Source organism: Nipponia nippon, unplaced genomic scaffold, assembly GCF_047370975.1.
Source record: "Nipponia nippon isolate SJK-2023a ecotype South Korea unplaced genomic scaffold, ASM4737097v1 scaffold_3, whole genome shotgun sequence".
Lineage (NCBI taxonomy): Eukaryota > Metazoa > Chordata > Aves > Pelecaniformes > Threskiornithidae > Nipponia > Nipponia nippon.
The window spans coordinates 115,605,926-115,622,967 of NW_028262347.1; the positions used below are offsets into that span (position 1 = coordinate 115,605,926).

Genomic DNA, 17,042 nt, shown 5'->3' on the forward strand with positions numbered 1-17,042 from the left:
ATTTCATTTCCCCTTTTTTAGCAGACCTGACAATACAGAGAAATATTTCTTTACATTATTTGTATCTAAGAACCCCTTCTGTTTCAGCAGTTTGAAGGAAACCAAGTTGTGTTCCTGGGCTTAGTTGGCATGCTAATGTCTGCAAACACAGTGGTTGAGAATGTTTTTATATTTTTGTATTCTAATGTGATAAAAGCATGAAGTTGTGAACAGAAGTAGAATAAATATAGGCATTGATACGTGTGTGCTGCTCCCTAGAAGTCAGAGAAAATGACTGCTTGTTTGATCCAGTACTGGTTGCTTTCTTGAGCTGCAGGAAGGGTGAAGAACTTGATTTTGGCCGGCTTCAGCTTTGCTGTATGGGTTCTGATTCCTGTGAAAGCTCTTGTGGGGATGCAGTTTCGTCTTGTCAGCTAGTCAAATTCCTCTTGATTACATTTTCTTTAGACTGGCTTTAGGATAATGATTAAGTAGTCCTGCCTTTTTGATCTACTTGCAGAGCTTATTGGGATGATGCCCCAAGTGTAATTCCAGTAAATACTGACAGCTTGTTAGAAGTCCAGCCTTTTTTTTTTTTTTTTTTTTTTTTTTTTTTTAATATCAATGCTGCAATTATTTTAACTGTTTCAGTACTTTCGTAAGTGCTGAACAGAGGGAAATAGTCGCTTCTCTCAGGCTGCCCTTGCTAATGCAGCCTGGTAGGTGGTTAGCCTTTATTATGGGAGAGCAAGCACACTTGTTCCGCATTCAAAATGGACAGGATCAAAGATGTGACCCCAGGTTCAGCTTCACCAGGCTGCCCTGGTCCTTCCCTGCAGAGCCGTTTCCTCGCCGGCTGGTGCGAGGCTGTGCTGCTCTACAGGGTTAGTCCGTGCTAGGTGCAAGACTTCGCCTTTGTCTTGGCACTTCATGAGGTTCCTGTTGGTTTATTCTGCTGCCCAGCTCAAATCCTGCCTTGAGCCCTTGCTAAGACTGTTTCTTCTACACGTTTCACAGGTTTAAAATGTTGTTTGAACATGTTTTTAATTTTATTTATATTTGTTACTTTCAGTTATAAACAATAAATACGAAGTGTTTTGCTGTTGTGTCTTGTTGAAGCTTGTTTTAGACCAGATTTTGAGTCTTTCTTTTCAGTTGAGCTTAGCTTCTCTGTTTTTGAGTGGTCCCCGTAACTAGATCCTGTTGCTCATTCTGCAAACTTGAAATATTTTACTGTTCTTATTTCTTACTTACATGAATATTTTAACTTTGGTACATAAGTCACTTGTGACCATATTAAAATTGTATTCTTTCTACTCAGTAACTCTTCTGTGTAAGTTATAGTTGTGCAGTAATAATTCAAAATAGCTCTGACTGCTTAACTGTTCTTTTGGGCAGTTGGTAATGCACAGCAAAAAGTTCAGGCTGGCTGTTACAGCAACGTACTCAAATCTCGGAGAGAAAAGATCCTGAAACTGTAGAATTGTTTTAAATTTTTTTTTTTTTTTAGATCAGGACATTTATCTGAAAGAGTTTTATACATAGACTAAAAATTATTTTTGCCTTTTTTTTTTTTTTTTTGGTGCCAGCAAAGAAACTAGTGAGAGATGAATAACTACTAAAGTTATGGGAACTATTTTTAACTTGTTCCCAGCATTGCTGATTTCAGATAATTATTCTTTACAAACTACCTTACAACCAGTGTTCTGACACACCAGCCTGAAGTCCCACTACTATTTGCATTCTCTTCTTCCTTGTACTTTCCATAAGAGTCTTGATCCTCTTGCTGTGTCATCTGGCCCAGGATTTATCATGTTGTGAAGGATTTCACAATTTTCAATCTGCTTAAGCATGGGCAGGCACGGAGTTAATCCAGTGGAAAACAGGCTGTATTACAAATTGTGTTTGGTGTGCAAGAGTGTTGCCCACTGAGTGAATTAGTGGTAGGAGACACAGAAGCCTCTTTGCTATTGACCTATACTCTCTCCCTGTATGACTGTTAATTTGTGTGTACTTTTATTTTTTTTAATGAAGACATACTTTGTTTTTTAAATAGCCAAGAAGAATTTTCAGAGTTACGTAAGTCAGGGCATGTAACTTGGTCCTCTTGCCGTAACAGGCTTTCAAGGTTGGCCATGTAATGGGACTATAATTCTGCCTCATTATGCAGAAAATATTAGTCGTTTCATAATGCTGGGGTTTTTCAGCAGGTATATTTAGCTTTGTCATACTGTAACATTTAGTCTCCATGCATATGAGAACAACAGTGAGGTGATTGCTCACCCCACCTTTTTTAAGGATAGTTGAGATAGCTGTATTTTTAACAATGTTTTTAACTGTAAGGTGGTTGGGAGTCTTCACAAACTACTTTATCTGAAAAATGCATGTGAGTCGTCTGAAATTTGTATCTTGTAGAACCTTTTAAAGTACAAGTATTTAAATATACATAATAGGGTGTAACTAACAGTTTTGTGAAGATTATTTATAGAGAAACTGCTTTATGTATTTCATATGGACATTTACTTCTGCTTCAAAATCTTTTATTGTCAAGCCAGCTAGTACATAAAATTTCTGTCTGCTTTCTTGGCAGATTTTGAGCTTCAATTGCTTTTTTTCCCATGCAATTACAGTGCAATATAGTATTTAAAGAAAAAAAAAAAAGAAAAAAAAAAAAAGAAAAACCCAACCACAAACCCCAGCAGCTTCTGAGTTTATTTTTTGATTGTCCTGAGGATGCTTGTCCCTTCAATGGAGCTGCAAGTAGTCCATAGAGAATCCTTTATTTGCTACCATGAGCTTAAGATTTGTCTCTTTTGGCCATTACTTGTGGCGAAAAGAGTTAGTTCATTTTACCTGTGATTAGTATTTCCCTAAAGTAGTGCTTGCTTTACTCCAGAGATTTTGGGTGTTTGAACAGTCCTTTGGTGAACTGATGCTGGAGTTGTCCACGTAGTGAACAGGAATGGGTTTTTCTTTAGTACACTGCTTTCTGGGTAAGGCTGATTTTGAGCTGCAGCACATTTCTAGCTGGCATATTTCTGTTAAATTGAGATATGAACACATTTTAGCAAAGTTTATGTAGTACACCAGAAAAGAGCAAATGTTGATTCTTTTAATATGAATAAGATCATGAGCTTCTCCCTCATTAGCTGTTTTTCTCTTTGTACCTGAGAAAAATCTTTCTTTTAGGAAAACTTTCTTTTTGATTTTGACGTATGTTGTCAGTTGTGTCTTGGTGAAACTTATTTTCACCCTTTTTTGAGAAGCGTTTCCTTCAGTACAGTTGCCACTGTTCAGACAATAAGGAGGACACTTCCAGTCACTGAAACAAGCTGGCTTTACATCGGCTCCTAGGAAGAGCATTATGCAGATGACCTTAAGTTTGGCCTCTTTGTTCTTGCAGATCATTATTTTTTGTATCGATTGTTTATGCCATGTGTTTAATCCTGGCATAATTTTTGAAAGAGCTGCTGTTGGGCAGCAGCGCCGTGCACAGTGTGTCCATTCACGGGGTAAATCACTGCCGTCAGTCAGCCGGTGAAAGAGCCGTCCCTGTTCTTTAGCTACTGGCTTGGCGGCAGCGCGCTCTCCGTGCCCAGAGTGGTTCTGGTCCCACGTACTGGGATGTTTTCAGTAGTGTTGGTCACATTAACTGCAGTGTTGCTGGTACTCAGACCTCCATGCACGCAGAACAGAGAGCCTCTCACCCAGGAAAATAGAGTTTAAGGAGAAGACAGGGCAGATGGTGCTGATCGGCCACAGGACGTGCCCAGCATTGGTTTGTAAAGGACTGGACCCTTTTATTTCCTTATTCTTCTATTTCCCCACACTTGTCCTTCCTAAACTGCATTGATTCCTCCCCTTCCCCTTCCCTAAAGATCCCATAGCAACTCTCACCATCCCAAGTTCCTCTTCCTTGCACCTCATAGTAGGTGTTCAAGCCCCATACGCAGTAACAGCCCTCAGTCTGCAAGGTGCTCTGGAGAGCCTTTCCACTCACTCACTGTGATGGGTCTCACGCTGGCCATGCGGCTGATGGCTCTCCTGGGCAGCCAGTATTTGGGTCCTGCCACCCACTGCGGGTCCTTGGTGTGCTTTTGCATGTGAAGATGAGCCTCTACCACATCACCTAAATGTTTTTCACCTTGTTAAGCATATTGGATGTAAGAATTTTTTCCATACGTCATGGAGAACAACAGGAGAAATGTACCTCAAGTGCTTTTTGTCGACTTGTACACTCTCTGTATTGTGTCAGCAACCCAAGTTAAACTATTGAAAGAATTTCAGTGCTAACAGCACTTCACCTCCCCTCTTCTTCTGTCCTTAGGGGGAAAAAACATTTTCGTGAGATGCTGTCAACCCACAAGTATTATGTCCAAGAGCAAGATTCCTTACTGAGCAATGTGAACTAAAAGCTGAATATTATAATATCTCTTGAAATTGCTTTCGTTAAGTCACTGTACTTCATGATAGGGCTTTAACTTTCGGTTGATTTCTGCTCTAAAGTCTAAAATTTGTTGAGCAGTCCTCAATCTATTTTAACATTCAAAATTTTTATTAAATGTTTACCAATGTCGCTTTTTAAAATAATGCCTGCATCTTTAATATAACAATATTAAGTATGGCTATCCAAATTAAACCAAAGTGTTAGCTTGCCCTTAATTGTCTAAATAAACATAGGCATCTCTTTTTCTTTTTTTTCTCTGCCCAGAATTAGCTGGTAAGATGTTTGTTTCAAACACGTAGCTTGCTGTTGTCAAAGTTTTCAGCAGGTGCAAAAATGAAGTGCAGCAAATGTTGCTGCAAAAACCCAAGTCTTTCTTCAACTTCAGCAGATGTAGAGTGGGAAGAGTCAAGTAAATGAGAAATCAGTGTGATGAAATGAAATTTATGCCATATTTCAAATTTGACATCATTGGTTTAGGTCTGAAGTGAAAACAAACGAAAACAGCAATCACGAAGTGAAAACTACTGCCCCAAAGCGTGTGAAGGTTCTTGAATTATCTTACCAAAGATTTGTGGGGTTCATTCTTTTTTTTGTTTGTTTAAAGGGAGGGATTTTGAAGTCTTCCTCAAGCTTTTCTTCCTCCTCCTGTTGCCTTCTACACTTTGCCCACTTGTTTTTAAGAATAACAAAAAGACGCTCCTACCACAGAACATTAACTCTTGCTCAATTTTTTCTTAAATTTGCTTTCGTCTGCATATTAATGGCATTGAAACGTGTAGCTTATGCAGTGCTGGATACAGCATGTTTGAGCGTTGACTCTGGTTGCCTGGAATACGCTTGAATGCTGACTTAAAGAGGGGACACGCACACAGTGATGGAGGAGCTGGTTAAGCGCCACCTTCACATTTCCATCTGCCTAGTTTCTAGAAAAACATCCCAGTTTGGGCTGTTAAATGCAGGAAATAAGATCAGTTACATGTTAACAATCTAAGAAAAATGGAATAATGAAGCTGTTGGGGTTGGCTTTTTTTTTCCTGGCCTTTCACAACTGTTTCGTGATATGTAGAAAGTATTGTGGCTACATGACACCTGCAACTCAAGACAAGAGTTTGAATTCATAAATGTTTTACGATGTATTAAATCACCATTTGTGATTATCTGCTGATCTAATGGGTAGGCACTCTACACGTCAGAACTTGCCCAAACTAGTCTTGCAGGCCTGTGGGAAAATCCTTAAAGGATTGTGTCAAAGATACAACACTGAAGCTTAAAAATAGACATTTGCTCCTCAAAAGGAATTTGCTATTCTTCCAGATTTGTTACGCACTGAGTCATGCTTTTATACACAAATACAGTGACCTCATCTTTACTGGATAGAGTTGAAGCTGTTCAAATCATTTGCATTAATTTCACCTCCATCAGATGCAAAAAATGTGAATGCATGCACCTGTATTCATGCACACACTTTTTTATTTTTAAACCCAACAAGCTATTGCTCAGAACACAGTATGTTTGTCATTAAAATAGGTGAAACTACTGTACACAGAGAGTTGTGCCTAGCTGTACTTTTAAATTAATGTGTAAATGTAAGGAATGAAGCAGTTCAGTGTAAAGTAGCTCTAGTTAAGGCTTAACAGATAAGCCTTTTATTTCAGACTCTTATTTGCTATAGCTCTGCTTGCGTACATAAAATATAATACTCCATGTAAATGGGTTTACAGTGTACTTATCATGTGTTGCCGTTTTTGTGATGACTAAAACTGATTAGAAATAGCACTCAGGACTTCGGGTGGATTATCTAGGTTGTCAGCCAAATAATTTTGATGTCTCTTAATTGTTGATTTTATTCCTGAAAGTAATTCATGGTATAAAACCAGATCTAAATTTCTCAAAATTCAATATGATTAACCTACTCCATGATGTTTTAAACTTCTGGTCAGCCTGAAACAAGTGTGAGGTATAGGTTTCGTACTTACATTCCACAGCTTGAACTGTCAGAAGAAAATCAATCAATAAATAAGATTTCTTCAGAGAATCTATCATAGCTTTATCTGAGTTTTTCAAAATTGTTGATCAGTTTTTAGATCTGACTGATAAAATTATAATCCTGTAATGTCTTATTTTATATCTATAACTTTGTGGTAGCAATAGCTTTTTTTTTCAGATTATCCCAAAATCTGTCTGACTCTATAAATCTCTGTGTGGAAGTCATTGTCTAGAGCTGCACATTAAAGAACTTGATGTTTTGGTTTTCTTGTGTGCTTTTAGGTGAGTTGTGTAACCTCATAACGCTGGATGTAGCGCACAATCAGCTTGAACACCTTCCTGAAGAGATTGGAAGCTGCACGCAGATCACCAACCTTGACTTGCAGCACAATGAGCTCTTGGACCTACCAGAAACCATAGGTATGTGAAGAGGCTGGAGAATAGAAAATAAATCACTATTTCAAAATGTTCAGTAAGAGGAACAAATTTAAGAATGAGTATTTGGTTGGTGACTGTAGAATGACTGGTGTTCGGCTCAAGGCACCTTCACACTTGAGATTAAAAGCAAGGTGTGTGTGTTACCTTAAATGTAGTTTCTAGCTCTCTGAATCACATTATTGAATCTAGCTGTGCTGCAGAGTGCAGCATCATCTAAGAATGAGAGTTACAAGGAAAAAAATCCATCACTTCTCACTGATTTAAGGTGTTCTGTGGTTACGAGTAAATGTCTACAGCTTGTCTGTCCATTCTGTAATGAGACGGAGCATATAAAGGAATAAAAGGCTAAAAGACTCATAGTTGAAGTGTAATACTTTGGCAGATAGTTTTAATGAACATCTTTGACTAAAGAAAAATAGAACTAAAAAGAGAAGTGTTTTAAATGAATTATGTGTATTTTGTGGTCTTTGGTAGAACAACTAAAAAAACCTTCCCAGTCCACAAAGTTATGCTGTAATGCAATAAAATACAGAGGGTTTGCAGCTTAGATTTGGAATAATGGACTGAAATAAACACCGTCCTGGTTGGTTTCAGAATCTTATATAGGATGAAACAACACAATATGACTTTTCCTGTTTAATTAAATCACTTTTAAACAGATGGCAGAAAAAGATGCATGCTGTGATTTAACAAGACAAAAAACAAGGCCATCATGATTTTAAGCTGTTATTTGTCATCAGAATGTACTCAGAAGAATGAATGTTACCACTTAAACAATATTTAATGTTGAACGTTTCATTAATGTATTTCAACGCATAGTAAAGTGAATGAGCAGAAGAGTGAGGAACCACTAAACAACACTCCAGCTTTTCTTCTAGCAGTAAATTGTTGAGTGTGGAGTTACTGTGGCTTTTTGTTTAGAAAGTTTGACCTGAACAGAGTTTACATTGATGAAGTATCCACTGGAGCTAAACTTCCTTCCTGGATTGATGATATTTTTAAACTCTGGAGATCCCGTTCCATCTGGAATTTGCATCTAACTTACACAATTCATAAGCACAGCCTTTATTTTTGTAGCTATTTCGTAAATCTTATTGAAAGTTGTTTTACATAAAACTTACACGGAGTGTACGTGTCATGTTTAGGAAGCGAGTTCTCTGGATAAACTGCTAGTTATGGGAAAAATTCTCTAAGCAAGTGTGAGATTTCCATTGTCAGGGCTTATAGACCACTGTGTATTGATTCTTGTGCAGAATAGGAGTATGATTTACTGAGTTGTTTAGTGACTGGCGGTCACCGAGCTGCTCAGAGGACCACAAAAATCTTACTTATAACACACTGCAAGACTATGCTTACAGGGAAAGGTGTTTGGGTAGGAGAGGCATGAAGTAACTTAGGCAGTTAAGTCATTTGTAATGGATAGGAAATTGCTGACTATGCAATCAAGATAGTTTGGACTCATCTATTTCTTCAGAAAGTTATTGTAAGCTTAGGTGGTTTCTATTGAGTCAGGTTCATAACCTGGTTGGACTGGATTTCTGCCTATTTTCTTGTTTTGTTTTTCCATTGCATTGTCTTTATAGTGTTTTGAAGGTACTTACTTTTAAATGTATATAGCTGTCTCTTTACATGCTTATCTGAGCTGAATATCAATGCTATATAGCTCAACAAACCACCAAAGACAGATGAATAATGGTAAGAGACAGCAGTGTGCCATTGTGTCTTTAACCTTACACTGGTTCAGTTTTTGCTCCACTGGAAAATACCTGTTGTTTGTATTGACCAATGTCTAGTAGCTGAGCATTTCTGTTTGGGGTAAAAACTTAAAATCAGAAATCAGTATTTGTGCCCCACATAGTTCACAAACAGCCAGAATTGAATACTGAAGGGAAAAATTTTAAACTCCAGCTTAAACGATAATGATCAACCTACATTTATGCATGTTACAGAAAAGGCAGCCGTAGCCTGTTCAGCAACATTGACTTTATTTCTTAGTCATCGCAGTTTTGGTTCAACATTAAAGCAAGTTGCGGCTTGATTTTTAGATTACAGCTTGCTTTGTGGTTAGGATTGTTCAACAAGAGACTTTGAGTACTGACAAAAACCCAGCGAGTAAATGGCGCGTGGCCGCCCGGCGTGCATCGCTCGGCACGGCCGCGGGACGGCCTTTCCAGCCTCTCCGTCTCTCGCTCCAGTTTGTCTCTTCCCGACTCGGGGTTATCTACCTGGTGTTTGGCACGACTGGCTTTTCTGGCCACATTTACACGCTGCCAGGTTTCAGTATGCTTAATATGTTAAGTGCTGTTAATGTTTCCCTAGTTCAGTCAAACTGGGGTGGGGGTCGCAGGCAGGGTACAAAAAAGACCAAGCACATTTGCTCGTTATAAATATTTAATGTACTATGAGCCTCCTGTTATGGAACAGACTTTCCATTACTGCCAGGTCTGTCCCTTCCTCCCCCACCGACACTCTTTTGATGGAGGCCTTCTTTTTTCTTGAGAGGGATGTTTTTGTCAAACTGCTCTGAAAAACAAACAGCCCCCTTCCTTTTCTATTTCTCCCTCCCCTCAAAAAGGACCTCTTCCCTCCTCCTCCTCCCCCCCCCCCCCCCCAAAAGAAAAAACCCTTGCAAAATGCTGCTTAAATTCACTACGGGACTATCTAACCAAGTTTTGGTTTTACCACAGAAAGATTTCTGAATAAGCCAATTAAAAAAAAGAGGGGGAAAAAAAAAAAAAGGAAAAAAAGCTTGTCTTCTAGCTAACAGTACTGCACTGGAGCTGTGAGGCAGGGATGTTGGAGGGTGACATGCAGGGGAGTGGCAGGGAAGGGATTATGCATCAGCAATGATTACAGAGGTAGCAGAGCCAATATACCCACTCTGTAAAAATACAGTTCTTGTTGCAACTAACGCTGTATAAGCACGCTTTTGTGCAGTAACAAATGTCGATTTTAGATATTAGTTGTCAGGAAGTGACCTAATGTCTTGCTTTATAGATATTGGCTTAATACATTCATATCTGTATTTCTGTTGATTGAAAATTGTAAAGTACTTTGTATATTAGATCACTTCCTGTAAGAAAAATGAGCTTTGTGGAATGGCTTAGCACATTCCAAGAGTCTCAAGTCTAGAATCAAAATCATAGTGGGATCCTAGCTGCTTAGTGTTTTAATTGCAGATTTCCCCCCCCACCCCCATGGGTTTGGGGGGGGGGGGGATGATTATGATTTACTTTTATTTACATAATGTCTTATCTGTGTATACTTAGCTGGCACACTAATATATCCAAAAGATATATAAACGAAGGTGAAGAACATACTATTTATATTAAAATTAATAATTGGACTTTTGAGACAGAGAGAAAGCAAATATTGGGTGGAGTAAAGTGTTTCTTTGGATTACAAGCTAGCTTAGAAAATTTTGTGCTGCAAATACCACATTGTGAGTGTTCCCTCTTTGAACTTGTAATTTTAGCATTCTGTACAAATGTGTTCACAATTTCTTGTTTAAAAGCACAGAAACACTTGGGAAAGAAATTCAACAATTACAGCTTTTAAAAAAAACCAGATTCTTCATCTGTTTTGTAACTTTCTAGTTTTGTGTGTTTACGTGTGCAGTTTGATTATAGTCAAATGTGCCATATTCATGGACATTTAAGGCAACAGACATTTTAATAAGAAAAAGAAAAGTCAGTTGTAAATGTTCCAGAATGATGCTTTAAAAGCACAAAAAATTCCGTCACTGGGCACACTTTCCAGTGTCTTGACATGGTACTGTTCCTAAGAGATGGTTAGGAAAATGAGAGGCATATTCAAGCCTTGCACTATATTCCTGCCCTTTGCTGCGACACACGAGCTCAGAAGCTGAAATCACAACTTTTATGAAAACAAATATTATGTGGAGTAGCTTTGCCATTTTTGCTGGTTGAAATTGTACTACAAACTAGGTTTCTAACCTGTTTAGTCCCAGTGTACCTCTGAGAGCACTGTTGTGCTTTTAAAACATATGGTTGATAAAACATGAAGCATCGTGACCAGAACCAGGCATATGTAATTGGTAGAGCTCAGATAATACAAATCGTGGTTGAGAACTTTAAGTCCCTAGAAGTCCTAGTAAAGATATTTCTGTAGAAAAGTGGAACTACTTTAAAATGGTATTTTAGGGTTAGCAGGCTTAGCAAAAACTGGAGAAGTCTTATTCTGAAATGTCTGACAAATGCTCTGGTCCTGATGAGACCCAGCAGAGCACCTGCAGCTCCCTCAGTGCTCGGGGGTGATGTTCATACGGGACTGATGGGTTTGATGTTACTAATTACTCGCCACTCTGATAGAGCAGAGTGCATAGGCTCTTGCTCCAGCTTTGATAGCAATATTCATATTCTTAAAATTTAAGCACATGACCTAGTGCTTTGGTCTGTGAGCATTCAGTACTTCGCAGGATCAAGCCCGTTTCGATAGGCTCACATTGGAAGATCTGATCAGCGTTTGCTGCTTTGTCTAAGATTTAATGAAACATTTTTAATTAGATTCTGCTAGTATTGGGCCGTCGCAATAAGCTCGGCCTTTTCTTTATCTGGTGGAAAGCAGTGGCTCCCATTCTTTATTCTCATTTTCAGGTTATTATAAGCCTTTGCTAGTTCTCATGGTGGTCTCATAAAGGGAATGAATATTCTGGTTCTTGTTGGCTTCAATTCTAGACTTAGTAAATGTAAAGCAATAAAATTGGCTAGAAGATAGTGAGTGGCAGGAGAGGGTAAGTGGGAAGTGACTGCTCGCTGCCTCCTCCAACAGCAGAAAGGGAGGGGTGAAGCAAAGCTGCGAGGTATCGACCTCAAACCAGTTAAAAGCAGACTGTACTGCATGCGATGGGCAGGGAGCACTTGGGTGTTAGTGTTCACACAGGTTGCTGTAGATGCTAAAAGCTCACAGGGCGACGTGACGATTATGCAGAAGAAAAATGTTATCAGTTGCTGCTAAATTCAGGAAGTCTGAGCCACGCGCTGTTGAATCTTCCCCCAGCTCTTGGGGAGGTTTCAGGGTGTGCTTTCCCTTTGCTTAGGTATCTGCTCTTGGACATTTTTTTCCAGAGAGAAAACACTGGGTGGATCTCTGGCCTGAGTGCAATAATTCTCACATTCCTTAATGAGCTAAAATTATAAATGTATATTCATGTGTTATACATTTTATATATGTACGCTATATAGTGGGGCAGACTTAAAAAATTAAACACATCTATCACCTAGGAAAGGTTAATGTTTTTTTTTTTCCCTGCATTGCCAGTTAGGTATAAACTGTTCTTACAATGTGATGTACGTTTATACAAATCTTTAATTTCACAGAAAGGTTTTAAATATTGTGTGAGGTATGAATTGAGTAAAATGCAACACTTTCATTGATAGCCCAAAATAAGTCCCAGCTGTTGCAATGTGAAGTATTTTTGTATTTTTCTGTCATTTTCAGCTAATTATAACTTCCCTTTTTTTCTTTTAACGAATAAATCTCCAGTGCAAGCCCGGTATAGTTAAATACATATGTACTTGTTTTCTGTAAAAGTTAGGCTAGCTTCTATTGGGTTATTAATTCTGAGTTTATTGATTTGATGTGTATTTATGGAAATATTTTTTTACTTTGTATTTTGGTTGGATATTCTTCCTGGTAAGACTAGGATGGGGACAGTTTATTTTAGCGAATGTACATACCCTCACACAGTAATTAGATGCAGAAACCAATATGTACAGATATGTTATAACTGCAGCTCAGCATTTTCAGGATGATTTGTATACTGCAGAAAGAAAATGCCCATAATCTTATTTTCTTTATGTAAGAAGCAGGCACAAGGGAAGAGTGATTCAAAGCAACACTTCGGAATCGAGACAAACAAGTCTATTAGTTATGTACATTTTGATGTTCGCATGTTAAATGAAGTTGAATTTTCATAGCTTAGACAGACAGTTTCAGAAACACGTCATCAGTTGGTGCTCCCTGGCCTTATGCAGGTGTTGTGTGTGGTGCATGTTGGATACTCGAGCCTCTGTCACTCGAGTTTTGCTGGCGTCTTGCATGCATCTTTCACACGTATGCAGTCGGCAATTATTATGGTCTTGAATCGGAGTTGAAAAATAAATAACTGCTGACATGGTCACACTTTAGCCTTAATTTTGAAATAATGAGGGAAAACGTGTCTTTGATAACTGCTAGACTGAAAATAGAGAGGAATCTCTTTGCTCTCTTCAAATGGCATTTAAAGCAGTAAGGGTGATAGAGATTAATTTCAAATGTATGTTAAATAGCTTTCTAATAGATAACATCTTTTAGGAGAATTCCTAGGCTTTGTGTAAGGAGGGTAATGCACTTTGGTTTGAGCAGGACAAAAAATGATGGACCCTGCTGACCTTGTAATTTGTGAGTCTGAATCTGCCTCCTACACTGGCCTGATATCACAGGAGGTATTGGTGGCTGGAAAGAAGAATTAAAATACACTAAAAATCACTTTATTGTTAAACCAGTAAAATCTGGAGTTCATAAGTCAAGCTTTGTGTTGTGTTCAGCTATACCTTTGTATTTGGAGGAGTATAATTACATTTCATACTTTGGCTTTGGTAGTTGGTAGCAATGATAAGGAGGGATTCTCTTCTCCTCTACAGTTTTCTGAGTGGTTGCCCTCCCACCCCCATCACCTTTCTGTCCCCATTCCCAATTTTCCTAAAACATCAGCCTTTAGCCAGAGCATATTAAACATTAGGGATGTTCCAGCCCTGCAGGTTATAGAAAGGATTTGACCTCTCTTGGATGATTGATTGGTGACATGAGTTTACATTCATACAAATCTATAGGCTTTGGTTTAGGAAGGAGTTGCCCCCAGATGAGATGAGCAATGACTGGGGGATTTTGTTCTGCTTTCCTCTGCAACATGCTCATGGAGGATCACCTTCAGGATGTCTTGCCGGACCAGTCAATTTGCACTGTCACAGTGTTGGCCATTGGCAGACATCGTCTTTGCTTGTGGAATGCAGTTGAAGGTTAAAATGGTTTATCTGAAGCCTTTCGTTTTACTCTACAGCTATCAGGGGAAATGGTTTGCTTTCTGACAAGAGATTAGATTAAACATGTCAACAGCTCCTTTCACCTAAAAATCTGTGAAACTGTTCAACAATTGTCATGGAGTATGACCGACATCTGGAAAAACTAATATATAGTAAGTACAAAGTGTGATACTGGCATCTTCTGACATATGGCTATTTTAAGCTAGGAGCACCGTTGAAATGTTTGAATGCAGCGTTTAATCTCTCTCCGTAGCTGGCCATCTCTAGCTTGTCTAGTCTCTCCTATACAGTTTTCAACTCTTTTAAGGCACTTAGGTCCCACCTGCTTTGTTACGTACTCATTGAACCTCTTCTGGCTTTTTCTTCCATATTATCATCTTTGTTATTCTCACTACAAGATCAGTGTGGTGTTGTGTATTAAGCTTAATTTGTGTATGTTTTTTTTTAAAGTGACATCAAGTTTGATTTTTTTTTAAAATTTTTTATTAATTTTGGATGTACCTCTTGCTTTCTATTTGTTAAAAATGACATCTGGTACCTTTTGTATGAAAAACAGCAATTTCTTTCTTAGAAGAAGATCCCTTAGTGAATTAAGTGAACTGCACTCTATGAAATAATGTGTGTTCATGTAAAACATGTTCTTTAATAGGTGGCTACTCATTCTGTGCAAAGTTTAGTCAAATCAAAATCTAAGAATATTTATAGAAGTTAGACCATCAGAAATACTTAATAGTGCGATGTTGTTTGTACCAAGCTCTTGCAATTATCTATTGCATGCTGAGGTTCATGTATATTTTTGATAACAATCTTACGGGTTTTTGATGTGCACAACTCTTGTAAGTCCAATTTGTGTTTTTAATGTTATCTGCAGAACAGTTTTCTCTAGTGAGCAGGTTTTTAATTGGTCTGATGCTTCTGGTTTATTTAGGAGAAAGCAACTGATCCTGATAGCAAACTAGCTTCATGAACTGAGTTATATAAAACAGACTAATGATTCCATCTTTTAGTAATGATGCAGTAATATTTAACACTAAGTAATGACCATCTAAGGATAGGGAATTTGAAGGATTATTTTAACTAAGGGAGTGAAAGGAAGAGGTGTGGTGAGTCTCAGAAGAAGAGAGCATTTGTCACTCTCTTCAGAAAGCACTAGTAGGACTTTGAATTAGGAATTTGGATTTCTTGATATTATTCAACATACCAGATCCTATTTCTCTTGATTTTGAAATATTCAAGAAAGAGATGTATTGCTCCTGCTTGGAGAACCACTTCAGGTGGTCTTTCTAAAAAGTGTGGTTTTGTAAGCACGGTTTTCTGCTATATTTGCAGTCTTCCCTTCATTTTGGGACTGGCAAACACCTGTTTTTTCTTTGACTAATATTTTGAGGTACCTTTAATAAAGAAGTTAATTTAAACCATCTATTTAGAGTCCCTTTTATAGTAACAGAGTTTAATTTAATGTTACTGGATTTGCATGCTTCCAAGTACTTTTTAATTCATTTCTGTGCAAATTAAACAGCTAACCCTGAGAGAGACAGGCAAACGCTCCAGTGAAGTGACTGAGTTCTGCACTTCCGAGAGCTGCGCGACGTGGAGCCCACTGATGGGCGTTAGTATGCTTTGCCGGTGAGAAAATGGACCTGAAACAAGGTGGCTGTGTGAAACCTGATTCCCAAGAGTGACTGTTCACACCAGAAGTTGAACTACAACAATTTTTGCAGTGACTTTCTTAGGCCTGGGATAAGTTTAGGGATTAGTCAGGCTTCAGTATCGTATTTTTAGAAGTACCAATGGATGGGGTAGTTGAGTATACAAGGTTTTTTTTGTACTGGGCTCCCTAAAAAAACAAGTTGGAAGGGTTTTTGCTTGTTGCTTTTCCTGCTAGTAGCTGCTTTTCAGTTGTGGTTATCAAACTCTCATGTTCATGAACATCTAGTGCTGCATTTTCTGAGTCACGGTACCTGCGAGGGGCTGTTTTGGAGGAACCGTGGAGGTATGGTTTCAGTGACAAAAGTACAACCGCAAATGATCCTGATGACTGTCTGACTGAGTTGATCATCATCACTTCTTAGCTTCCGCGCCTTATTTCTTAGACTTAACCACATCAGCAGTGTACCATCTCAGAAACCAGTAGCTGAAATGGAGAAGATGGAGATGGGTGCAGGCACTGTAAAGCGGCTCAGAATAGGAGTATCAGCTGGGTAATCCTGAGCTTGGGGAGCTGTAAGTGGGATTATTTTTGTTTGTGCAACGCACGAAGTCTGCTGTTTAGCAGCTTGTAACAATTTCTGTTATAAACCGGAGTTTGTCACTTGTTGGTCAGAGAGCCAGCGAGGTGGCCTGAGCATGTTAGCCAGCTGCCGAGCGGCTGGCCCATGGGCCGCGGAGGCGAATATTAACATCATCGTACTGGACACTAAATCTGACCCTCCTAATTTTTAAAACTCTGGACATTCCTTTAAAGACAAACATGCAAACGCAGCAAGTTTTAACACACCGAGCAGAGGGAAGAGCTATAAGGATCATCCTGTTTTGTGAAGAGGAGACCAAGATCTGGCTTCTCCAGCATGTGAAGATAAAAGCTGATAAGGGTTTCTCACCGCGATACATTCACAATGAGGTGTGAATATGAACTCTGACAAGGCTGAAAAGATACCAGATTCTTGTTGACACAAGACTAAGTGGCAATAAGTCGGTTATAAATAAATTCTGGCTTGAAATGAGAAGGTGGCCCATACTGCCTGCATCAGCTGGGTGCAGGACAGCCTTTCCAGGAGCAGTGGGAGAGGTGCTGCTGGCAAAACTCCAGCTGAAATGTTGCTGCTTTTGTTGTATTTCTCAGGAATAACCGTATTTAGTGCTGTGGTGTGTAAAACACTCACAGGGAATGCGGTACACGCAGAATGTGTCTTTTGTTATGCCTTTGCGTGCCTTTCCCATGGAGGAGAAAGGTAACTAGTAGAGAAACAATGATAAAGTTCTATTGAGAAATACTACTTATGATAAGAAAAAAATCACTGGGAGCTGCTATTTATGCCTCCTTTCTGATAATGCCATGAGGATGGCCAACATGTGTCATTCTCTCCTGGAAAATTATGGTACAGTTTGACTCTCTCTAATGGCTGCCTTGTTTCATTTTTCTGAAATGC

The 17,042-nt window shown here is 38.8% G+C and overlaps 1 protein-coding gene across 5 annotated transcripts in view; it reads left to right on the plus strand.

The window, feature by feature from the left end:
* The window catches only part of SHOC2 (SHOC2 leucine rich repeat scaffold protein), a 70,635-nt gene that overhangs the window by 36,280 nt on the left and 17,313 nt on the right, over positions 1-17,042 (plus strand). For all 5 annotated transcript variants that reach the window (XM_087766352.1, XM_087766351.1, XM_087766354.1 and 2 more), the window contains exon 3: positions 6,695-6,832. In XM_087766352.1, the coding sequence (XP_087622478.1) occupies positions 6,695-6,832 (138 nt within the window). The remainder of the gene's footprint in view (positions 1-6,694; positions 6,833-17,042) is intronic.